This window comes from Chiloscyllium punctatum, chromosome 1 (assembly GCF_047496795.1).
Source record: "Chiloscyllium punctatum isolate Juve2018m chromosome 1, sChiPun1.3, whole genome shotgun sequence".
NCBI lineage: Eukaryota > Metazoa > Chordata > Chondrichthyes > Orectolobiformes > Hemiscylliidae > Chiloscyllium > Chiloscyllium punctatum.
Window position 1 is genome coordinate 112,107,402 of NC_092739.1, and position 26,986 is coordinate 112,134,387.

The window sequence follows — 26,986 nt, forward strand, 5'->3', positions numbered from 1 at the left end:
CAAAGCTTACAATCTACTAAGGGTGGAAAGATAGGGTTGATTGAGCAAAATCACTTCTGCTAATTAGATTATCTTGGACCACAGAGCACAATCTAAAATTTACAGACAGACTTTTGAAAAGTCTAAGTAGGAAACTAATACATGCAATAGATGACAAAAGTTCAGAACTCTCTTCCATTAATGTGAAATCAATTGTTAATTTTAAAGCTATTAGTGATGGATTTTTATTCATCAAAATGTATAAGGGATATGGGACGATGTCAGGTACATGGAATTCAGCTGCAGATCGGTTACATTGCATTGTAGAACAGGTTCAAGAGCCTTAATGGTTTACTGCTGTTTATAACTTTCTACTTTGTGTGTTCATAATTATATAGGACTTTACTGAGACCACACTCGAAGAACTGTCGAGAAAAATTAATTAATTGCCTTTGCACAAACATTTCACCAGACTGATGTAAGCTCCAAGCTTGGTTAAACACTTGCCTCTGATCTCAGTATGTCACAAAAGTCTGATTGCTGGATAGAAATCTCTTTCATCTGCAAAGTGAACCAACTTCCAGCTTGGACCTATGGCACCTTCACCAGCAATTTGTCTGTATTTGAGCTCCTGCAAAAGACAGACCTTTGTCCCTAGCCAATGAACAGAGAAGTCCCACAGGACATCGACTTACTTGACTTTCTAACCTTTGTGAACTAATTCTAATAGCTTTGATTTTATGCATTTTGTCATTTGTTACTTCTTTCCTTTCTCTCTTCTTTCCTTCTTGGATGCACATGCATGTGTGAATGTCCATCACAAACTCTCTCCTCAAATGCAGGAATAAATCCTACCTTATTTTAACTCTAAGGAATTTGCTGAGCATCTTTTTTAAGTGCACTTCACAAGTGGGGAAACATACTACAGCCTATTTTCAAAAAGGGAGAGATAAAGAATAAAACAAATTCAATAGCCAAAAAATTATGAACAGAAGAGGAGGGTAATGAGAATAATTCAATTCACTTTTCCCTCCTCTGTCTCACCTACCCACCAGCATCAGCCAACATTTGTCAAATCTTAAAGACAGAACATAAAAAGTGAACTTATTTGACTTTATCCTGTGCACGTTTCTGCCTTAACATCCAACGTGTAATAACAGTGGGAAAGCTCATAATCTTGTGTTGCCAGCAAAGAAGCATCAGAACATCCGACACTAAAAAGTAAAGGCTCATTTTGGTTTCTGCACAATGACACTGACCTTCAAAGTGAGAAACATGGAGAGGAATTTCCTTTTATCACCAATAAGCATAGCATTGCTAATGATAGGAAGTTTTTCCTTAACAGCATCCTCAATGGGGACTGGAGCAATGTTCTCTCCACCAGCTGTGATTATCAACTCTGCAATTAAAACATCAAAATAAGTTATGCAACTTACCACATTAACTACTTATCTTTATGCCAGATAAGTAGTTTAAAAAATGTATTGCACAGCATTACACAATTTCCAAATGTCAAGTCAAGACCATTTTCTGCCTTTTCCTGTACATAATAGAATACAATGTCATAGATATTCACATTCATTGGTCACAATTAAGCAGCAACAGATGAAGAGTTATCTAGACTCGAAACATTAGTTTACTCTCTCTCCGTGGATGCTGCCTGACCTGCTGTTGTTTTCAGCTACAGATACTAAATAGCTAGTAAAAATAGGCTACAAAATACTGTATCAGAAACGAGTTAGTTACACAAATTTATTAAATCTAAAATCTCATTACAAGGCACGGTGGCTCAGTGGTTAGCACTGCTGCCTCACAACACCAGGGACCCTGGTTCAATTCCCACCTCGGGTATCTGTCTGTGTGGAGTTTGCACATTCTCAGGGGTAAATGTAGGGGAATGTTCTGGGTGGGTTGCTTTTCGGAGGGTCCATGTGGGCTTGTTGGGCCAAAGGGCTGGTTTCCACACTGTATGGAATCTAAATTCATTACAGGACTAAATTGTAATTAGGATAAGGAGGGTACGACATGAAAACTCATCTCTCTCAAAAGATGTAGGCCCAGGTGAAGTTACAATTTTTCAGTTTTTATTTCCTATGATATGGTCTTATTTTTATATATTTCACTTATTACTTAAATAGTATACCAATTCTGGAATTGAGCATGAGTTTGACTCTGGAGTACCATTGCACAGGAGTACCATTCAAGGGGAGTGTCAATTCAACTTTCTTTTCCTGTGACCTCCCAAACTACTATCTGTTGAGTTAATTGGCAGCCAACAATTGTTGTTCAATTTTCTATTGTTCCTCTAAGCAAGCTAATAGCAGCAACGCAAAGGACCAGGTTGAGCAACCAATCAGCAACCTGAGGGCAGTGAGACTGATAGGGAGTGTATGTGGGAAGGACATGTACCAAGAGACAAGGAAAAGAGGGCTAAGTTCATCAACAATAACAAAGCTCAATAAGTTAGTACCCTGCTGAAATTTGGTCCAAACGTTGCTTCAAGTAACAATTTGCACTTGCTGGAATTGATGTGAGAACTCAGTGAGAAATATTTTAAAGATCTTTGATAAAATGAGTCTGTAATTTCTTCAAAAGAGATAAGCAAAACACTGACATGAGAAGTCTGGCTTGATGGATCATATTTTGTGATTTTAAATTTAATGAGGTAGTCTTTCACTGAAACACAAGTACACAATGCTACAGATTTAACTTTTACAGTAAAACAGGTCTTTATACATAAAAGAAAATCTAGAATACAATAAATCAAGATATAACACAATTTGAAAGATTTTAAAACACAATGTAAAACACAATCCTATCTGTCCCAACAACATTATTGTATAGTACTCAAACACCAGACAATTTGCTTTACTTCATATCTATAGATTTAATTTAACTGTTTCTTTCGATTCCCAGTGTTGACAGTGTGGAAGCCATTTGCTTGATTATTCATACCTGTGAGCTTAGATTTTCTCAGCTTTGAATAGCCCCTTCAGGATTTCTAACCAAACACTTCTGAAATCCTTCTACTGCAGTGAACTATTTCTGAACTGTTCTGATTCATCTCCTTTCCACATGAGAAACTGTGACATAAAGCTAACTTCAACCAGTACTCCTGCTAACTGAAACATAAAGCATGGGAAGTTTTGGGTTTTAACCCTGAAGAAAAAAAATGTTTATTCTTATAAACTGAAAACAAGCTAATGGTCTTCACTGCTTCCTGCACTTGCTCAAAAGACTTACCCAAAGCACACATTCCTATTATTAGGCCAGGGACGCCACATCTCATTTTTGAAAAATTCTTGCTTCCAGAAATACTGGCACATCAACCATCAAGCCCCCTCACAGATAAAGACCAAAACCAACATACCATGATTTCAAAATACAGACTCTCAACTGAAAGTTACTTGTACACATAGATAAATCATACAACATACATCACAGTAAATTTGAGCTTGAGATGAAAAATTGCAACATTCATGCCACGCAAGTACTAGCCAATAACCATCTCCAACCCTACAAGACTTAACCAACCCATTTTTGAACTCAATCCACCATTGCCAACTTCCTGGGTGCTAACAGTGACCAAAGACTGAACAGGCATAAAAATACTGTGGCAATAACTGTAGGTCAGAAACTGGGAATTCTGCAGCGATCACACTTACTGAATTCTCAAAGCCTATTCACCATCTACAAGGCAAAATCAGGGGTTTCCTGGATCCATGGTTGACACCACCCAGGACACAGCAGCCCACTCGATTAGGCAAAAGTGAGGACCGCAGATGGTGGAGATCAGAGTCAGGATTAAAGTGGTGCTGGAAAAGCACAACAGGTGCAGGAGCAGGAAAATTGACATTTCGAGCAGGAGCCCTTCATCAGGAATGCTGAGTCACCATGGCTGAGTCCTCAGTAGGACATATCTCGGCCATGGAGAAGCAGGTACAGGCCTCAGTAGAACAGGTCGACAACCTCTAAAATTGAGGTTGAAGATAAAACATCCAGATAATCGGAGCTGCTGGAGCAAGAGGAAGGTGAGCAGCCAGCCAGTTTTTTGAAGACTGGCTGTCTCAATTTGTGAGCTGGGAGGTTGAGGCAGGCCGGGTGCAGAATGAAAGAGGCCTGGTTCGGACCAGCGCCCCCACCCAGTCCCAGTGCAATTCCAGTCCTACAGGGACACACAAAGGTAATGGAAGTCACCAGATCACTTAGAAAGGATCCTCAGGCCCTGATTTATAAAGGATCAATGATTATGTTTTTTTCAGGATTTTTCTGCGGCCGTGATCCGCAAGAGGAAGTCCTTCGATGAGGTGAAGAAGAGACCAAGGGATCTTGATATTCAACATTCCATCTGATACCCGGTGGTGCTCTGCTTTAATCACGAAGGGTCTGTGCATGTATTTGACTCCTCAGGAAAAGCAGATAAGTTTCTGGACACTTTGAAATAGACTGGATAGTCCAAAAAACATGGACAATGATGGTTCTCTAATCATTCCTCTTTACCTTTTTTTCTCTACCTCGTGTTCTTCTCCTTTTCCCTCTATTATTTTATTTCAGAAAGTGTTGCTTTTTTTTTAACAATCACAATTGAGATCAAGGTAGGCTTGGGGATGGGTGAAGTGCCCACTTTTAAATTATTTTTGTTCATAAGACCTATTTTTGTTGTTTATCCTTTGCCCTGAGTTTGGGGCATGGCTCAAGCTAGAAGGAGCTTCATCCAGAAAAAGACTACACTTTTGACCAATCCCTATAGGAGGAGAGAGAGGAGACTGCTTCATGTCACAAGCACTCTCTTGGTTAGTATCTTTTACCACCTATTGGGGTGCAGTGCCTCAAGTGATATTGAGCGACTATGTGAGGTCTGCAAGCAAGAGTTGGGAGTTGAGATTACCTCAGACATGGGAGAACATATGGGTGAACATGCGCAAGATCTCAAACTGTAGCAAAACTAATGCCATGCAGTTTAAGGTTCTTCATAGAGTTCATTTGGCCCCAAATCGTCTTGCGAAATTCAAAAAGGGAGCATCTCCGATGTGCCAAATGCAAAATAAGCAGAGATGCCCTCACTCATTGTAGATGTCAAATACATGGACTTATAGATGTATTATACGTGAACTTTAGTAAGGCATTTGATAAGGTTCCCCTCGATAAACTAATGAAGAAAGTGAAGTCACATGGTGTGCAGGGTGTTCTAGCTAGGTGGGTAAAGAACTGGTTGAGCAACAGGAGACAGAGAGTAGTAGTTGAAGGGAGTTTCTCGAAATGGAGAAAGGTGACCAGTGGTGTTCCACAGGGGTCAGTGTTGGGGCCACTGTTGTTTGTGATATACATAAATGATCTGGAAGAGGGCATTGGTGGTCTGATCAGTAAATTTGCAGATGACACGAAGATTGGTGGAGTATCAGAAAGCATAGGGGACTGTTAAAGAATACAGGAGAATATAGATAGACTGGAGAGTTGGATGGAGAAGTGGCAGATGGAGTTCAATCCAGGCAAATGTGAGGTAGTGCATTTTGGAAGGTCTAATTCTAGAGTGAACTATACTGTAAATGGAAGATAAAAACAATGACTGCAGATGCTGAAAATCAAATACTGGATTAGTGGTGCTGGAAGAGCACAGCAGTTCAGGCAGCATCCAACGAGCAGCGAAATCAACGTTTCGGGCAAAAGCCCTTCATCAGGAATAAAGCTTCCTGATGAAGGGCTTTTGCCCGAAACGTTGATTTCGCTGCTCATTGGATGCTGCCTGAACTGCTGTGCTCTTCCAGCACCACTAATCCTGTAAGTGGAAGACCCTTGGGAAAAGTTGTTGAGCGGAGATCTGGGAGTTCAGGTCCATTGTGCACGGAGGGTGGCTGTACAGGTGGGTAGAGTGGTCAGGAAGGCATATGGTAGCTTGCCTTCATCAGACGGGGTATTGAGTACAAGAGCTGGCAGGTCATGTTAAAATTGTACAAGACTTTTGGTTTGGCCACATTTAGAATATTGTATACAGTTCTAGTTGCCATGTTATCAAAAAGTATGTGGACGCTTTGGAGAGGGTACAGAGAAGGTTTATGAGGATGTTGCCTGGTATGGAAGGTGCTAAGCTATGAAGAGAGGTTGAGTAGATTAGGATTCTTTTCATTAGAAAAAAGAAGATTGAGGAGAGACTTGATTGAGGTTTACAAAATCATGAAGGGCATAGACAGGAACATAGATAGAGATAAGCTTTTTCCCAGAGTGTAGGATTCAACAACAAGAGGTAAAGCATTCAAGACGAGAGGAGAAAAGTTTAAAGGGTATATAGGCAGAAATACTTTACACAGAGGGTGGTGGGTGCCTGGAACACATTGCCAGCAGATGTAGTGGAGGCAGGCACAGTAAATTCATTTAAGGTCCATCTGGACAGATGCATGAGCAGATGGGGAGCAGAGGGATACAGATTCTTAGGAATTGGGCAACAGGTTTAACAGTGGATTTAGATCAGCAAAGGCTTGGAGGGCCGAAGGGCCTGTTCCTGGGCTGTAAATTGTCTTTGTTCTTGTTCTTTGTGGTCATGCCTCAGCTTCATAGGTACTAGACTGCTGTGGCGGGAGTAATAGAGGGGATTCTGGGGACCGAAGTTCAGGTAGACCTGGTCTCTCTGCTCTTGGGTCTGCTGAATTTATCTTCCTTAAACACACATGGGGAAAAAGCTATTCACCACTCTCACTTACTGTGTGAGGATGACCTTTTGATGTGCTGGGTGTCTGAGAACCCTCTGGGCCTGTTGGGTGGCGTAAGCTAATTATGGAGCACATCCCTTTGGATTTCGTCACGGTACACCATAAAATGCAACTTTTTTTATAAGACATGGCAGCCCTTTTTGAATTATCTGGAAGCAGGCTTGTCTGCCATTTTAACTCGGGCCTTTGTTTAGCCATGATGATTAGGTTTCGTGAACCTTGTGCCCTGCAAGGAAGAATCCCAAATAAATACAGGAGTAATAGTTAATGCTCCTGAAGGTTGGGAGCTTCAGTGTGGTTGGGTTGAATGGTGCTATTTATTTATTTATAGATTTGTAGTGAGTGAAGTTTTGATTTGTTTTGAAGAGGAAGATAGGAGTTAGTTCATTGTAATTGCTGTTATAATTTTAAATTGTTATATTTTTGTAATTTTATAATTTTGAAAAGAAAAAAACATTCTGAATAAAAATATTTTTTTAAAAATGCAGAATTAAGCCAAGTTAAACGTAAATTATCAAGCAAATTACAATTGTTAAATAGCTCCACCCTTGACTTGTTAAGGCTCTTAAGGGGCCAATTAATGGGCACTTAAAAGTCCTCAACCCCACCACTTACACTTTCTTACACATAGTGATGAGGAAGTACATTGTGTAATCCATCTGCCTGAGCCTATCAGACATACATCCACCCACCACCAGGCTACTCCTGACCTTTCAGCCATCAGCTCTCTTCACAATCTTGTTACAATGCTAAGACATAGAAACCATGAGCAGACAAGGCCATTCAGCCCTTTGAGCCTGTTCTGCCATTCAACATCATCATAGCTGATCCTCTGTCTCAATAACATATTCCTTCTTTCTACCCGTATGTCTTGATTCTCACCTTTTTTTGAAATATATTCAGTGTTATGGTCTCCACAGCCTTCTGCAGTAGGGAATTTCACAGATTCAGTCTCATAGAACATAGAACAGTACAGCACAGTACAGGTCCTTCAGCCCTCAATGTTGTGCCAACTTTTTACCTTACTCTAAGATCAGACTAACCTACATACCCTTTATTTTACTATCATTTATTATCCTTTGAGTGAAAACATTTTTTCATCATCTCAGCCAGCTAAGCAGTTTTATTCAAAGAGTAGTTCAGTACACAAACTAATAAAACTTTTCATTCAATTCCAAGAATATATTAGGTTAGCTGATTCCGTCCAATTACTCTCGATTGAGGTAAAACAAAAGAACAATCAAGCTCCTTAACTCCGTCTATATATGAGAATCACAGCTGCAAAGTGCCCAAGGTAACCAGTTGAGCCAGGACAGAATAAAGGTAAATTGGCCATCCCCTATTATCAGATGACCTGGTAATACATACACTTAGAAGTGATGAATGAGCATTTTGCACAGTCACACTTCTAGGATATTTTCTCAAAGTTCATGATTTCAGAATAGGATTAAGGAGAAATAAATCTGCCACACAAAGCATAAGCCAAGTTACGGACAGCACAGTGGCACAGTGGTTAGCACTGCTCCTTCACAGTGCCAGAGACCCGGGTTCAATTCCAGCCTCAGGCAACTGTCTGTGTGGAGTTTGCACATTCTCCCCGTGTCTGTGTGGGTTTCCTCCGGGTGTTCTGGTTTCCTCCCACAGTCCAAAAATGTGCAGGTCAGGTGAATTGGCCATGCTAAATTGCCCATAATATTGGGTAAATGTAGGGGAATGGGTCTGGGTGGGTTGCTCTTTGGAGGGTCGGTGTGGACTTGTTGGGCCAAAGGGCCTGTTTCCGCACTGTAAGTCATCTTACCTTTTATTCTGCCAGTGATATAAAGAAATCCATCTTCATCATGTCTTCCCAAGTCTCCTGAGTGCAACCAACCCGCTTCATCTAAAGCTTCTTTAGTCTGTCCGGGCATATTCAGGTATCCCATGAAGATATGTCTTCCCCAGAAACATATTTCTCCACTCCCTTCTTCATTTAGTTTGTCAAGTTTAGTTTTGCATCCCGCCATCTCCTTTCCACAGCTGGAGAGGTGAGATTGTAGAACAAAATTACTCAAGACATTCATCAAACTTAAAATCTAACAGTTAACAACTGAACACACAGTGAGACTACAAGTAACAGGATCAAATCTCAACAAAGTCCTTGAATAGGGAATAGGCAAAGATCACCATGAAAGAAAGTTTGTAATGCAAGATCATTCACCTCACCGACAGAATTACAAAGTCATATTAGCCGGGCACTTTAGAAGGATTATTCCCAACCAAAAGAAATATATTTCTGACAATATGTAAACAACATAAAGATTTACAAAAAATCTTCGCACCATTTCTTCTAACCAAAATAACCAGTTGGGTTTACAGCAAGCCACAGAGGAAGGGGTTATGGAAGGAAAAGCCACCAAATTAAAGAATCACAGAATTATTATGGTGCAGGAGGAGGTCATTTGGCCCATCTTGCCTGCAGCGGCAAATTACCTCGTCCGACTCTATTATCCAGTGCTAATCTCCAGTCTTTTCCCCACATCCCTGCACGCCATTATTACCCAAAACAAAAATCCAAGCCCTCCTGAATGTCTCAACTGAAGCTACCCCCATCATATTTCCAGGCAGTACATTCTGAACCCTAATAACTCACTGTGAAAAAAATTATTTTACGTCAACCTTGATTCATTTGCACATCACTTTAGATTTGTGCCCCCTCATTCTTGTTTTATTTACAGATAGAAACAGCTTCACCCTATCTACTCTAACCAGCCTGGTGATGGTTTTGAAAACCTCAACCAAATCTTCACCAGGAAGAACAGTCCCAATGTTTTCAAACCGACCTCATAGCTGAAGTTTATCATACCTGGCACCATTCTCGTAAATCACTTCTGCACTGTCTCCAGCGTATTTGTGTTGAAAGCAATTGTTATAAGTCATGCTTCCCCTACATAAGGCAGAGTCCAAAGGTGACTTTAAACAAATGCATATTTCAAAATCAGTGACTCAGACAAGGTCACCCTAAATTAATAATGGAGTATAATCAACCAGGGGAACAATCCAGGGCAAGGAACACTAGTGGACCGGAAAATGAGAATAGTAATCAGGACAGGTTTGATTGTCAGGGTAAAGAGAGCTTGTTTTCTGGAGTAACCAGGAGTGATAAATATTTTATTTAAAAGTAATGTGCACTAAATTACAAAACAAAATAACAGATCCTGAGAAGATAAAGGTAAGATTTGCACAGATGATACCAAAACTGAGTAGCATTCAGCACTGAACAGGAAAGCGCTCTTTTCTTCAGCGTAAAGCAAATGTAGAGACATTTAAAATTATGATAGAGTTTAACAAAGATGTAGAACTGTTTTCACTAGAAGACAATTCAAATCTGGGGCCCATAAATTATAAGATAGTCATTTATAATCAATGGGGAATTCTGGAGAAAGTTTTTTTTTACCCAGGAAGTGGCTAAAATGTGGAATGGAAGTTTAAATGATTATATTAAAACCTATGGTGGTGTAGTAGTAATGTTACAAGCCTAGTAATCCAGAAGGTGCAGGTTGAAATCACATCATTGGAGATGATAGAATTCAAACTCAATCAACAAAATCTGGAATTAGATACTAGCCTTCTTAATGATCACCAACTATCATTGTATGTCATAAAAACACATCTCATTCAGTATTTCCATTTAGGGAACAAAATCTACCATCCTTACCTGGTCTGGTCTACATATAATGGCAGATCCACAGAAATGTAGTTGACTCTTTACTTTCCTCAGTTTAAAGCAATAAGCAGCAAATGCTGCACTTGCCGATGATGCTCACACTCCATGAAAGAATCATGAAAAAGCCAATGAAAAAAAAGGAGAAAGGAAAAGAAAGGCCTGTGGTAGGCAGAAAGCAGAAGATTAAATGATAAAACGGATGTTGGTGCAAGGCAAATGACAATGGGTAGAAAGGACACAGACGAGAAGGTCATCATAAGGTCATCTCCACCTGCCTTCTTAAATGTTATGAGTTTTTGACACATTCACTATTTCAGCTTCTTTTTATGAAATACACTATATTCACTGCTCCTGGTGCAGTTACATCTATATTGGGAAGAATGAATACAGTTTTGATGGTCAATTTGCAAAGCCCTCCCATTCAGTCCACACATGCAACCACAGCTTTCCAATCACCTGTCATTTTAGTTTCACAGCCCACTCCCACTTTGATTTCTTTCTTCAGTTTCTCATCCTGTTCCAATGAACCCTCAACTTCACAATTAGTCATTTACAACCTTCTGGACTTCACCGCCCTCTGAGAAATTAAGAGTGAGAAATAAATGTTGACCCAGCCAGCAAAATCCACATCCCATGAACAAACAAAATAATACAAGACAGAATCCAAACATTTCAGACAGCGGTTATTTAGCAACTGAGCTTTTGGTAATAATTATCCTATTTACATCTCTTCTAAATTGTTCCTTATTAATTTTTTAAAAAATCTTGTTCACTCACTACCCTGTTTTTCTCCTTTATTCTTCTATAGGACATGGTGTCACATGACCAGCATTTATTGTCCATCCCTACTTCCTCTTGAACAAAGCAGTTAGTTAAATCATTTCTGAGGGGCAGTAAAGAATCAACCACATTGCTGTAGGTCTGGAATTACATGTAGGCCAGCCCAGGATTTCTTCCCCTAAAGGACATTTCTGCCCCATCATCCAATTGTCTTCTCCTGCCCTCAACCTGAGTATAAGGGAGTATTTTCATTATTATTGCAATATAAGAACAGCAAGTCTTACAGTACAAGATCATATCTGGGAGTATTGAGAGCAGTTTCGGTCCCCTTATTTAAAGATAGATCTGATTTAATTGGAGGTAGTTCAGTGAAGGTCCTCTAGAATGATCCTTGGCATGGAGGGATTGTTTCATGAGCAAAAGCTAGAGAGATTGGGACTCTACTCACTGACATTTAGAAGCATGAAGTGTGAGCTCGCTGAAACATATAGAATGCTCAAGGGGCTTGACAGGATAAATGTGGAGAGGATATCTCCCCCTGTGGGAGAGTCTAGGATCTGTGAGTTTGTGTTCAAACAATGACCAAAATCAGTGAGAGGCAAGACTAGCCTCTTTATTCAGCAACTGCAGTAGCACAAGTTCGAGGCTGTAATAGATTCTCCAAGTACAGTTCTTAGAGTAGCCTCTTTATACAAAGTTCTTACATGTAGTAAAATTCTATCACTCTGATGTTACACTGTTTTATCTGTTGTACACAAAGTTTGGGTGACTTCTGTTGTGGGGAAACAGCAAATGGTTTGCTCAGTGTTGGCTGCTATTATTGATAGGATTAAGAGCGTCTGTCCGGTCTGCTTGCATAATCAAGAAGTCTTAGTCCTTTATCTTTTAAGCTAGTAAATGCTAGTAAAAGTACAATGCCAAATGCTCTAAATAAGTTAGAAATTATACATCTACTTAATAAAAGAATAAAGGATATTAAACAGAGTACTGCAGCTGGGTCGTAAGATTTGTTTACTATTTGCTGGTGAGTTTCACTCATTCATGCAATTCCACAGAAGCACTTTTTTGTCATTTAAGGGGACAGTGGCCCTGTTAAAAAACATTCAACAAGTATATACTAACTGGAGAACTGTTTGGTGTTCTGTAACCTATTCACGTCCTGAGAGACGGCTGGTGAGGGCTCATGGAGACCCGATAGCTGGGAGTCATTCTTCTGAATACGTTACTATGTTGACACTTATTCAGAGGCAGCTTTTGATGTAGAAATAGATCTGAGAAGGGTTGAAAGTGTGAGGTAGCAGTAATAGGTTTGGAGGGAAAGTTTTAATTTTTAACAGTAAAATGTACAACAGAACCGTGGTCTTATAAATGAATGAATGAAACGCGCTTTATAGTGGAAAGTTATTGTGAAAGGCACTTGCAAATGTTGTTGTTTCTGCAAAAATCACAATCTGAATCATGAGGGGGTGTAAGTTAAGCTAGATATGCTTGCACAAACAGCTACAAATAGCTGCATCTTGTTTCTGCAGAAATCGTAAGGCGGAATCATGAGGGAGTATACCAAGAAATAACTAACCGAAAAGGGAGGTGATCGACTGGTAGAAACAGATGTATTGACATGACAGTTGCAATTGTCATGCACATAGGAAGTTAGTATGAACAAGATAACCAAATAAGACCCAGTGTTGCATCAGCAAAAGTAATAAGATCCAGCTATCAAGGCGGGGTGGGGGGGGGGGGGTGGGGGTTTGGTTGCACGCTAACAACAGGCCACAGACAGGCGTGGTAAGCCGATTAGATTAGCAGATGCACAGAGCAATACAACTGTCACATATGAGGTAAAACGGGAAGTACAGGGAGGCTCATAGAAAACTAGATAAATGTGCAATAAAATTATTCAGAAGTGTGCCTACTTTGTGGTCACCCAGGCTTGCAAGAACGTATGAATAAAGACTTGGACTGAAATTATTGAACAGTGAGCTTCGCTTCTCACAGTTATGAATGAACGAAAACGGAGCGTGGTACTCAATAAATATAGAGGGCTTGTGAGTGTGTTAGTAGGAGAGGTATGAATGAATGGATAAATGAAAACACGATATCTAGTAAATATAGTGAGCTGGTGAGTGAGTTAGCAAAGATATCTATAACACAATAGCTCAGATCAGAGGGCATCATCTCAGAATAAGTGGGCACCAATTTAAGACTGATTCAAAGAGGAATTTCTTCTCAATTGGTTGTAAGTCTTTGGAGCTCCTTGTCACAGAGATCTAGGAGGTCAGAGTCCTTGTGTATTATTAAGGCTGAGATAGATTCTTGATCAGTCGGGGAATCAAGAATTACAGGGAAACTGCAAGGAAGTCAGATCAACAATAATCCTGTTGAACGGCAGAGCAGGCTTAAGGAGCTAAATGGTCTACTCCTGTTCCTATTAGTTACAGTCTTATAAATGAGCATTTCTCTTTGTTCTTTCTTGCCTCCCCTCTTTTGTTGCTTCTGTACTTGTTCAAAATCCGTTACAGCCTCGATATCTTTACCAACTCTAATGATATTAACTCTATACCTCCGCACAGATGCTGCCTGATTAGCTAAGAATATCCTGCATTCAAATTATTTTGTTGTATGGGATTTCTGACGAATTCTGGTCACCACATTTCAGGAAGGATGTGGAGGCTTTGGAGAAGGTACAGAAGAAGTTATGAGCTGTAATGAGAGACTAGAAAAACTTGGGTTGTTTTCTTTGGAGTGGCAGAGGCTGAGGGAAGACCTGCTAAATTCTATAAAATTATGAATTGCATGAAGTGGGTTGATGGTCAGAATTGTTTTCCCCAGAGTTGAAATGTCTAATACTAGGGGTCATGCATTTAAGCTGAGCGGGGAAAAGTTCAAAGGAGTCATAGAGTCATAGAGATGTACAACATGGAAACAGACTCTTCGATCCAACCCGTCCATGCCGACCAGATATCCCAACCCAATCTAGTCCCACCTGCCAGCACGCGGCCCATATCCCTCCAAACCCTTCCTATTCATATACCCATCCAAATGCCTCTTAAATGTTGCAATTGTACCAGCATCCCCCACTTCCTCTGGCAGCTCATTCCATACACGTACCACCCTCTGTGTGAAAAAGTTGCCCCGTAGGTCTCTTTTATATCTTTCCCCTCTCAACCTAAACCTATGCCCTCTAGTTCTGGACTCCCTGACCCTAGGGAAAAGACTTTGCCTATTTACCCTATCCATGCCCCTCATAATTTTGTAAACTTCTATAAGGTCACCCCTCAGCCTCCGACGCTCCAGGGAAAATGTCCCCAGCCTGTTCAGCCTCTCCCTATAGCTCAAATCCTCCAACCCTGGCAACATCCTTGTAAATCTTTTCTGAACCCTTTCATGTTTCATAACATCTTTCCGATAGGAAGGAGACCAGAATTGCATGCAATATTCCAACAGTGGCCTAACCAATGTCCTGTATAGCCGCAACATGACCTCCCAACTCCTGTAGTCAATACTCTGACCAATAAAAGAAACCATACCAAACACTGCCTTCACTATCCTATCTACTTGTGACTCCACTTTCAAGGAACCATGAACCTGCACTCCAAGGTCTCTTTGTTCAGCAACACTCCCTAGGACCTTAACATTAAGTGTATAAGTCCGGCTTAGATTTGCTTTCCTAAAATGCAGCACCTGGCATTTATCTGAATTAAACTCCATCTGCCACTTCTCAGCCGATTGGCTCATCTGGTCAAGATCTTGTTGTAATCTGAGGTAACCCTCTTTGCTGTACACTACACCTCCAATTTTGGTGTCATCTGCAAACTTTCTAACTGTACCTCTTATGCTCACATCCAAATCAGATGTGAGGGGCTTTTTTTTTAAACACAGAGAGAGGTAGGAATGTGGAACACGCTGCCAGGGATGGTGGTGGAGGCAGATGGCATAGGGGTATTTAAAGGGCTTTTAGAAAAGCTCATAAATATGCAAGGATATCGACCAAGGATGGCAGGGCAGAAGGGATTAATTCAATTTGGCGTCATGTTCAGCATAACATCATGGGCCGAAGGGCCCATTCCTGTGCTGTACTATTCTATGTTCTATGTCGATCCAAAGATAACAGTTAATGCTGCATCACTGAAATGCCAATTTGGATTATATTTCCGAGAGTAGTCCTTGAAACCACAATCTCCTGATTTGGAGATGGAACAACTACCATTGATCTCAATTGATGTAGTGCAACAGATTACTAAATTAATTGCACATTTGGAATTTTTTGTAAAGAAAAAGTCATATTCAGTACAAGCAGAAATAGATATCGATAGTCAATTGAGTTTTTGACTTATCATTCGCATAAACAACTTGAAGACGACAGATCCCTAATTCTAAGCAGACTACAAACTAGTGTAGATATTGACCCTTAAGTGCAATGTAACATAAAAGCTGTGAGTTAAGCCACAGGAAAGGTGTACTGTATGGATAAGATAGAAATAGCGTAAATCTTTAAAGTTTCCTCATTGACAGGATGAACAATTATTTAATGTATACAATCCTGTATGAATCAAACAACTGTTCTATCTGCATGAATTTAGATGTGAATAATTATAATTACACTAGTTTTGACATATACACAGACCTTGTAATTCGATAGAAGTCTTGATGAGAGACAGTGTGTGGACCAGTACTCTCGCTCATTCCATAAAGCTCAAAAATTGTGATGCGAAGACTTAGGAAGTAGTCTAGTGTTTCTTTGGTAATGGGTGCTGCTCCTGTAAAGCACTTAGTACATTGGTCCAGGCCTAATAAAGCACGAACTTTCTTAAATACCAGAGCATTTGCCAAGGCGTATCCACAGGGCCGTGTTGTAACTCTGTAACATAAAGCATTCAGATCATTTCTTCGATCTCATCACACAGCATAAAACAAAAAGAAAGAGAAGTAAGACATTGTTGTTACAAAAGCTTTTTTTAAATTGAAGGCATTGGGAGAGACTTGATAATTCAAAATGAGAAAGAACAAAAGATGAAGGCAACTTTTTTTCTGAATTGTTGTCAATGAGAAATCTGATCAACAAATATCTCCACATTACCTGTTCATAAATGATTTCTGCATGTATGCCATATTAATAGCACTGTTGATTGGCTGCATGCATTAGCAGAGGACTCAATATTGCTACTTATTAGCACTGAGTTTGGGGAGACACATTGTGGATGAGTGTATTTGATCAGAGAAAGTATGAAAATTAGCTGAACATGGGAGTAAGTGAACCCCCGATTTTCCCCTTCCAAAACTGTACTGCAGATCCACCCTGTAGAGGAGGTGGAAAGCAGGAGAACATCCTATTTCCATAGGGAATCAGGAAGCCAAACACACAGTGAGAAAGCAGTGGGAACAGCCACGCACAACAATGGTATATGCAACCTCAAGGTACTGGATGCAGTGCCATAAGATTAGTGAATGCACCTTTAAATGCCATATTCTACTAAGTAAACTATTAACCTCAGAGCTTTGGCTAAAAACCTGAAGAACAGAGCCCTGATTGAGCTCAAATGGAGCAGGAGAGGAGAGGAGTGGGTTGAGTTCAGTCAGAGCAGGGCAGGATCAGAAATGGTGGAACCTTCACTGAATTCAGAGGGGAGTTCCTGAAGTGACATCATGGTTCAAGATGTGACATAAGACAAAAGGAATATCTACATGGGGACAAATCTTTAGTGTGCTATTTCGTATTAATACCCAAATTAACTTTATATCTTGATCTCTAGACTATGTCATTGCTCTCTATTGTACTCATACCATCATTAATTTACAAAGCTTCCCCTCTGCTCTATTTTCTTCACTACCTGGTCATCTGAAATGTTACGTATCGTTTGATCATTCAGGTTCCAAACCTTAGTTATCTTGCAGCAGTATCTGTAATGGTTATCAATTCACACACATTTATTGAAGTTGAGTTGTTTTCATCTGTTTTCTTATGAACAGAACGTAAAATCATGTACGTAGGTTTTAGTTGACTATTTATTATTTTTGCAATCATAATGTGATTATCATTGCCATTCTCTAATCTTTTAATTTATCACAAATTCACTCATTCGATCAAATCAAAAAGACATGTCTAAAGGCTTTATGTCTAAATGCGTGGAGCATTTACAATAAGGTAGATGAATTAGCTGCACAAATTGATATAGATGTTTATGATATAGTGGCAATTACAGAGACATGGCTGCTAAGTGCCCAAAGATGGGAACTGAACACTTGGGTATTCAGAATTTAGCATAGATAGACAAAAAGCCAAAGGAGGTGGGGAAGCATTGTTACTGAAGAATTTACCAGGCAATATTGAGGAAGGATATTGGCTTAGAAAATCATTTGGAATCTGTATGGGTAGAAATAACAAACGCAAAGGGCCTGAGAATGGTGTTAGAGTGTCTACAGTTTTCAAACAGTAGTGGAGATGAAAGGGCAAGCATTAAACAAGAGATCAGAGAGGCATGTAGTAAAGGTACAACAGTAATCATTGGGAGACTTTAATTTTTATACAAATTGGACAAACTAAACTAGCAATATTTTTAGGATTTCCTGGATTGTGCAGATTTTTTAGAGTTTTTGCAAGTCAATGGTGGATAGTCAATAGCTGATATTCAAAGGAATATGTGCATGAATTACAATAAGTTACTCATTCCTGTCTGGCACAAAAATAAAAGAAAGGCATGTGGTTCAACTATAGCTTACAAAATAAATTAGGGATAGTGTTAAATACAAAGGAAAGACATATAAAAGACTAAGAAAACTGAATACATACCTTGGCTCTATCTTCACAAAATAGGGAAGTAATAACTTCCAGAAATGTTAGGGGACCAAAGGACTAGTGAGGGAACACAACTGAAGAAGATTAGTATTGGTAAGAGAGTGGTGCTAGGGAAATTAATGAGATTAAAAAGCCTGATAATCTCCATCCCAGAGTAGTGAAGGAAGTGGGGAGGGGAGAGAGAAAAAAAATTACAAACCAATAGCCTAACATAGGTAGTGGGGTTTTAAAGCATCAACGAGATCTGAAAGAGTCAGCATGGGTTTATGAAAGGTGAATCATGCTAAACAAATCAAATGGAGTTCTGTGAGGATGCAACAAGTCTAATAGAAAAGGGAGAACTAGTTGATGAATTTTCAGATGGTTTCTGAAACGGTCTCTCTTTAGAGATTAGTGGGGAAAATCAAAACACATGAGATGGAAGTAAGATATTGGCATGGTTTGAGAAATGGTTGACACACAGGAAACAGAAAGTGGGAATAAATGGGTCTCATTCTGAGTGGCAAACCGGGAGATTAGTTAGCAAGGTTAGATCTCATGGAATACAGGGAGAACTAACCATTTCGATACAGAAAATGGCTCGAAGGTAGAAGACAGAGAATGCTGGTGGAGGGTTGCTTTTCAGACTGGAGGCCTGTGACCAATGGTATGCCACAAGTTTCAGTATTGGCCCACTACTTTTTGCCATTTATCTAAATGATTTGGATGTGAACATTGGAAATATAGTTAGTAAGTTTGCAGATGACACCAAAACTGGAGATGTAGTGAACAGCAAAGAAGGTTACCTCAGATTTCAACGGGATCTTGATCAGATGGGCCAACGGGCTGAGGAGTGGCAGATGAAGTTTAATTTAGATAAATGCAAGGTGCTACATTTTGGGAAAGCAAAATTTTGCAAAAATGTGTGCTTATGCTACTGGAGAAGTTTTAAACTAATTTGGCAGGGGAATGGGACACAGATTAAATGTGGAAACAAGGTCCAATCAGATGTAGGAGGAACACCAGGACAGTCACCACCCACCAAAGTTTATGTAGTGGGGCCATGAGTCATGAAATTTGAATTCAATAAAAATCTGGAATTAAAAGCTAATCTAATGTCAATTGTTCTTTTTTACAAAAAACTATCCAATTCACTTTAGGGAAAGAAATCTGGCATCCTCACCTGATCGAGCCTATATATGACCCCAGACACACAGTTATGTGATTGACTCTTAAATACCCTCTGCTGTGGCATCGAACCAATCAATTCAGTAAGATCAAGTCACATTTTTGCCTGTACTCTCTCATCCACAAATCTGTTGTTGATCAAACTTCTAAATAACTCAACCTTGAATTTATACAATGACCTAACTTCCAATCCTCTCTGGGATTGATAATATCACAATTTCTGAGAAGAAATTTTATCCATATCCCCATCTTAAATCTAAGATCCCTCATTTTTAAACAGTGCTCTCTTGTTCTAGATTCTTCAAGAAAAAGGTGCTCAGACATACTCTCTGCATCTTCCTTGTAAAAATCCCTCAAAACATTATATTTTTCAATAAAATCACCTTTTATTCTTCTCAATTCTGGTCAATATAGACATACATTTAATGTTAAGACAACCAACTCATCTCAGCAACCAGTCAATTGAATCTTTGAATGAAGTGTAACTTCACTGTCCTCCTCCTCCCCAAACCCCATCAAAAAATAAGGAGATGAAACTATAAATGGTATGCAGTATTCCAATTGTGGCCTCACCAATGCCCAATTACAGTTGCAGCAAAGCCTCTCTAAATTTACAGTCCAACACCTCTTGCAACGAAGGTCACCATTTCATTTCCTGTACTTGAATCCTACCATTTTTTGTAATTCATGTCCAAGAGTACTCAAACCTCTATACCGGCGTACTGTTTTCTAATTCAATAATATTCTAGTTTTCAATCCTCCTTGCCAAAATGGGTGACCCACGTTATATTACATTATCCTTTTTGTTTTAACCTGCTTACTTAACCTACCTAACCTACTTGACCTACCTAAATATCTTAGCAGGCTGACTAGCAGAGCGAGATTTTCATGCATTCATGCATGTCCATACCAGGGCACTGAGGATGAAAGATGGCAGTTGGGTCCAAATCCCTTGATTTCTGCACCATTTTTGTTGTGTGGCATTTTAACAGGAAGGGACAAGGGTGCATAGTGAGTGTCATAGCAGTACTCCCAAACTTGCTAGCTCCACTCCATTGTGGTGGTACATATTTTAAACACGACATCTTCCCGCCATACAATCACTTGCATGGAGTCAGGTTAATTTTGGCAGGTAACAATGTGGTTCACACCATTGCAGAGAAGTCATGACCAACTAGGTTTTGTAAGAAAATTCAGATACTGTTGTCAACTTCGCTTCATAATTTAATAGTGCGTGTTAAGTCAAATATGTTTTTAGAAGTGATTAATGATAGGATTATATTTGGAAAACCATAATGCATAAGAAATAGGAACAGAATTAAGTCTTTCAGCCCTCGAGTCTGCTTTGCCATTCGATCATGGCTGATAAGTTTCACAACCCCATTCTGCTGCCTTCTCCTCATAACCTTTGACTCCCTTACTAATCAAAAATGTATCTGTTCCTATCTGCAAGACAAATAGATCATGATCGAATCATAGACTCATAGTTCATAGAAACAAATGCTTTGGTCCAATCGTCCATGTCAACCAAGTTTCACAAACAAAATTAGTCCCACTTGCCTGTATTTGGCCTATATCCCTCTCAACCTTTCTATTCATGTACCTGTCCAAAAGTCCAAAAGTCTCAAATGTATCGACCACTTTCTCTGGCAGTTCATTCCAGATACCAAATATTGCCCTCCGGTCCCTTTTAAATCTTTCTCCTTTCACCTTAAAACTGTGCCCCAAATGTTGAACTTCCCCACCCTAGTGGAAAAAAAAACCTTTGTTGTTCATTTTATCCAAGCCCTGAATGATTTTATAAACCTCTGTAAGGTCACCCCTCAACCTCCTACATTCTAGTGTAAAAAGTCTCGGCCCTTATAATTCCGACCATCCAGTCCTAACAATATTCTGATAAATCTTTTCTGAAACTTCTCCAATTTAATAATATCCTTCCTATAGCAGGGCAACCAGAACTGTATACAGTACTCCAAAGTAACCTCAACATCCTGTATAACCTCAACATGACATTCTAACCCCATACTCAATGATCTAAACAATGGAGGCAAGTGAGCTAAACGCCTTTTTAAACATCCTGTCTACCTGTGATGTGACTTTCAAAGAAGAGTGCACCTGAATCCCCAGGTCTCTCTGTTCGACAACACTACCCAGGACCCCACCATTAGCTGTATAAACCCTGACTATATTTGTTTTACCGAAATCCAATACCTCGTATTTATGCAGATTAAATTCCATCTGCCAGTCTTCAGCCCATTAACCCAATTGAACAAGATTCTCACTATCAGCCACAGAAACATCTGTCTGTGCTTCTGATTAGACAGTCCCCTATCATAATCGATTGCTTGGAATCTGTCAGACCCCTCATTACATCAGAGCCAGTCTCAATACCAGAAAAGTGGCTGTTCTACATTCCCCTGAGAGTCCATCGCCCCCTACGTTTTCCAAAACAGCAGACTTGTTTTAGACGGGGATAGCCACAGGAGACCCCTGCACTACCTGGTTCCCTCTCCTACCCTCCCCCCTCCTGCCTGGAGGTAATCCATCTATCTGACTGTATCTGTGGTTTTGCTCCCTTCCTATAACTGCCACCCATAACATCTCCCCCCACCCCAGCTCCTGCAAATTCCTCATTGCCTCTAACTGCCATTCTAAAAGGTCAATGCAATCTGATAGGATTTGCAACCAAACACATGTACTTCAGACATAATCATCTCAGTAACATGGAAACTCTCCTAATCTCCCACATCCGACAGGAAGAACACATCACTCCACTAAAGACCGTCTTTGCACCTTAACAGTCTACAAACCCAAAAATTGGTACAGTTTTGCTGCTCTAAAAAACACTTTATGGGAGAGACTGAATAGGCTGGGGCTGTTTTCCCGGGAGTGCCGGAGGCTGAGGGGTGACCTTATAGAGGTTTATAAAATCATGAGGGGCGTAGATAGAGTAAATAGGTAAGGTCTTTTCCCTGGGATAGGGGAGTCCAGAATAAGAGGGCATAGGTTTAGGGTGAGAGGGGAAAGATTGAAAAGGGACCTAAGGGGCAACCTTTTCACACAGAGGCTGGTGGGTGTCCGGAATGAGCTGCCAGAAGAAGTGGTCGGGGCTGTTACTATTACAACATTTAAAAGACATCTGGAAGGATATATGAATAGGAAGGGTTTAGAGGATTTGGGCCAAGTGCTGGCAAATGGGACTAGATTAATCTAGGATACCTGGTCGGTGTGGACAAGTTAGACCATGCTGTACATGTCTATGACTCTAAAATTCCTTTGTAATAATAGATAACCTTCTTCATTGTCAACTATACCACCAATTTTGGTGTATTCCACAAACTTACTGACCATGCCTCCTAAATTCTCATCCAAATCATTCATATAAATAATAAACAACCATGTAGACCCAGCACCAATCCCTGCGAAACACCACTGATCACAAGCCTCCAGTCCAAAAATCAACCCTCGACCATCATCCTCTGTCTCCTACCATCAAGCCAATTTTGTACCCAACTGGCAAGCTCTCCCTGAATCCCACATGATCTAACTTTATGAATTAGTCTACTATGTGGAATACTTGCCAAAGGCTTTACTCTGGTCCACGTACACAAAGACTATTGCTCTGTCTCAATCTTTTTGGTTACATTCTCAAAAACCTCAATCAAGTTTGTGAGACATGATTTCCCACACACAAAGCCAAGCTGACTTTCCCTGATCAGTCCTTGGCTCTGTAAATGCATGTAAATCCTATCTCTCAGTATCCCCTCCAACAACTTATCATTCACTGATGTCTAATGCACAGGTCTAATGTTTCCAAGCTTCTCCTTCCAGCCTTTCTTACATAAGCACACAACATTAGTCACCCTCCAATGTTGGAGCAAGAACATTAATGTGATTCATTCCTGATGAAGGGCTTTTACCCAAAGTGTCAATTTTCCTGCTTCTCGAATGCTGCCTGACCTGCTGTGCTTTTCAAGCACTACTCTAATCTTGACTCTGATTTGCAGCATCTGCAATCCTCACTTATGCTTAGCAGGAAGGATGTTGGTAAGCTTGAAAGGTTTGCACAGAGGATTTATGAGAACATTGCCAGGACTGGAGAGTTTGAGTTGTTGGGAGAGGCTGAATAGGCTGGGGCTTTTCTCCCCTAAAGTATCGTAGGTTGAGAGGTGATCTTCGAGAGGTTTATAAAATCATGAAGGGTATGGATAGGGTGAATATCCACTAGTGAATTCCTAGTGTGGGGAGTCCAAAACAAGAAGGCATTGGTTTAGATATTGAGGGACCTGGGGAAAATGCTGGCAAATGGGAGTAGGACAGATTGGGATGTCTGGTTGGCACGGACAAGCTGGACTGAAGTTTCTGTTTCCATGCTGTTTGATTCTGACTCTCAAATTCCTCACCATCCAAGCCTTTAACACTATGGCAGTTCCAGTAAATATTTGGAAAGTTAAAATCCTCTACTATTAGATATATCCGAGCTTTCTCTACATATTTGTTCCTCAATTTCCCTCTGACAACTGGGGAGCTTTTAGTACAATCCCATCAAGCTGATCATCACTTTCTTATTTCAGAGTTCCATCTATATAGCTTCAATCAGAAATATCCTAAGTGCAGCAGTAATGTTTTCCCTAGTCACCCCCTCCTCTCTTGTCTCCCTTTCTGTCCTACCTATCACATCTAAATCCTGGAACATTGAATTGTCAGTCCTGTCCCTACCTCAGTCCTGTTTCTGTAATAGCTATGATATGTCACCTCTATGTTCCCATCCATGCCCGAGTTCATCTGCCTTACCTGCAAGACACCTTGCATAGAGATAAATGCAGTTTAATTCAGAGTTATATTGTTCTCTGGCTTGCTCTTGCCTGTCTCTTCTAATTAATTTGCTCTTTTTTAATTCAGAACCATCCTCATCTGTTTTTCTATTCTCACGTAGGACCCCTCTACCATCTCCCTGCCACCCCCCAACAACTAGTTTGAAAGGTCTCGGGTAGCGCCAGCAAATCTCCCTGCCAGGATATTGGTCCCTAAGTATTTTGTGTCCCAGAAAAGATTCCAGTAATCCCGAAATCCAAATCATTGCTCATTGCCCCATCTCCTCAGTCATTTATTTATCGGCCCTAACTATTCTCACTAGCACATGATTATTATTAAATTAACAAGAATTGTGTAAGTTGATACACACTGAAATGCCTTAGAGCCCTTTTGAATTGAACAGTATTGCTATTTACTGAACAATGTCACTTTCCACTGTTTTAGTCATTTCATCAATATGCTGGTCGAACATCTGTTACCCTGCTTTTGAGCTTCAACAGATGGTGGAGGTCATTGAGATTCTGCACAATCGTCTGTTCTGCTTTTTAAACTTTCAGAGCTCTTTCAAAGACTGCAGAGGGTTTCATGAATTCCACTTCTGGAGGTTTTATATTGATATAGATTTGTAATGGAAGACTATGAATGCTATGTTGGTATACAAGTCCCAACTAATGCACTCCACTCAGCAGGCACTGTTGGCATAGTTGTTATGTAACTTATAATTGTTTATCTTGATAGTCTTATGACTGTTACAACAGGTAATGTAATTTAGAGATTTTTGAATAGCTTTATTTTGACCATTTGTGATAACTGAAAAAAAATGATGACTTTTGATGTGGTTTCTGAATGGCTGTTCATTTTGATTGTTTTACAAGCATCTCAAAGAATGCTAATTTTCATACGATAACTCAGTACATAGTAGATACTGAATCAGTGGGCATGATGGGGGTAGGAGGGGTGGGGAAGTAGGTGATTAGTAAAATTGTGGGGGTATAGAGCTTGAGGGATACTGAGAACAGTTAAATTGAAATGGAGGGTTCATGGGATCATATGGACCAAGCATGAGTAGTGAGATTATGGATTGATGGATGGGCTTCAGAACTATGTGGATATACAGGAGCTATGAAGAGATATGCTGGACATAGGGATTAGGTGTTAGGTGTTAGGTATACTGGTCATAGGGATTAGGTGTTAGGTGTTAGGTATGCTGGTCATAGGGATTAGGTGTTAGGGAGCCTCATGTTCAGCTACTGACCAGAGGAAACTAAGGTGAATCTTTGAACTTGCCTTTGTCATTATCTGCCTGCTCTATTGCTGCCTGAATGTCAGCCCATCTCTAGTACAAAAAATATCTGGGGCAGGTACTGATGGGTAAATGGCATGCATTGGCCATTTATACATTGAAGGTGAACATCCAGGCCTTTATGTCCTCCTTGCAACTTGCTTTACTGTCTATCTTATATTAAAGGAAAACTTGGCTACAATACACTCAGTTCCATCATCCAAGGTACTAACATAAATTGTAAGAAGTTGAGCACCCAGCACCAATTGCCTTGGCACTCTGCAAGTTGTTGTGAGCCAATCTCAAAGTGACTTATTTATCGCAACTTATTGCTAACCCTCAGTTAGCCAGTCCTCTATCCATATTACCTCCAACACCATTTACTTTAACTGGAACCTTCTTTCTGGCACTTATTGAATGCCTTTTGGAAACAGAAATACACATCGACCGATGTATAACAACCTTGCCTGTTACTTCTTCAAAGAATGTGAATCATAGAATCTCTGGAATGCAGAAAGGCCATTCAGCCCATTGAGTCTGCACCAACTCTCCAAAGAGCATCCCACCCAGATTCAGGCCCCCACCCTACCCCATAACTCTGCATTCACCATAAGTAACCTACTTAACCTGCACATCTCTGAACTGTGGAGGAAACCAGAGCATCTAATAGAAACCCACATTGACACAGGGAGAAGGTGAAAATTTCATACAGACCCTCACCCAAGGCTGGAATCAAACCTGAGTCAGCAGTGAATAAGTTCATTAAACATTGCTTCACTTTCATAAACCACCTAATTGCATTATAATTGTTTAAATGAACTACTACCACATCAGGAATGATGGACTCTCGCACAACAGATGCTAGGCAAGGTGGCCTATAGCTTTCTGCTTCCTCCTTTCTTGAAAGTGGTGTTACATTTTGTGGAGCCTGGGGGATCTGAATGATTACAACCAAGGCAAATATTAGCTCTGCAGCCGCTTCTTTTAAGACCCTGTGAATTTTTTAATAATTCATGAGATGTGAGCATTGCTGGTTAGAACAACTTTTATTGCTCAGCCTGAATTGTCCCCAAGGAAGTGGTAGTGAGCTGCCTTCCTGAAACATTGCAGTCCTTGGGATCTAGGAAAACCCCATTAATTTAGAACATTCCTGGCCTTTTGATTCAGTGATATCAAAGGAGCAGTGAAATATTTCCAATCCAGGATGGTGTGTAGCTTCAAAGAGAACTCACATCTGCTCTTCTTGTTCTTCCAGGTAGTAGACATCATGGGCTTGAAAGATGTTGTGAGAGGAGCCTGGGTGAGTTGATGCAGTATATTTTGTAAATGCTGGCGGTGGAGTGGTGCACGTTTAATGTGGTGGATGGGACACTAATCAAGCAGGCTGCTTTGCCCTGGTTAAGTTTGAATGTTATACCTGCACGCATCCAGGCAAGTGACGATTACTAACTTATGCCACAACTTGAAGGTGCCAGTGTTGGGTGGACAAAGTTAATAATCACACAACATCAGGTTATACTCCAACAGGGTTATTTGGAAGCACTAGCTTTCAGAGCACCACTCTTTCACCAGGTGGTTGTGGAGGTTAAGATCATGCTAACAGAATTTATAGCCAAAGGAGTCCAATGTCATGGAGATATGATACAGTAAACAAGCTTATATTAAAACTTCCATCTTTTAGAATGGGATATGCTGGTTTCTGTTCTTTGATCTGTCAATCCCAGAATTTCTTTTAAATTACATTCTCAAGATAGCTCAGCTTT

At 40.2% G+C, this 26,986-nt stretch overlaps 1 protein-coding gene across 1 annotated transcript in view; it reads right to left on the reverse strand.

The window, feature by feature from the left end:
- LOC140478761 (long-chain-fatty-acid--CoA ligase ACSBG2-like) overlaps positions 1–26,986 on the reverse strand; it is a 111,433-nt gene that overhangs the window by 21,607 nt on the left and 62,840 nt on the right. The window contains exons 10-12 of the mRNA XM_072572110.1: positions 15,791–16,024; positions 8,482–8,699; positions 1,239–1,378 (exon numbers count right to left, since the gene is read on the reverse strand). Coding sequence (XP_072428211.1) covers positions 1,239–1,378; positions 8,482–8,699; positions 15,791–16,024 — 592 coding nt within the window. The remainder of the gene's footprint in view (positions 1–1,238; positions 1,379–8,481; positions 8,700–15,790; positions 16,025–26,986) is intronic.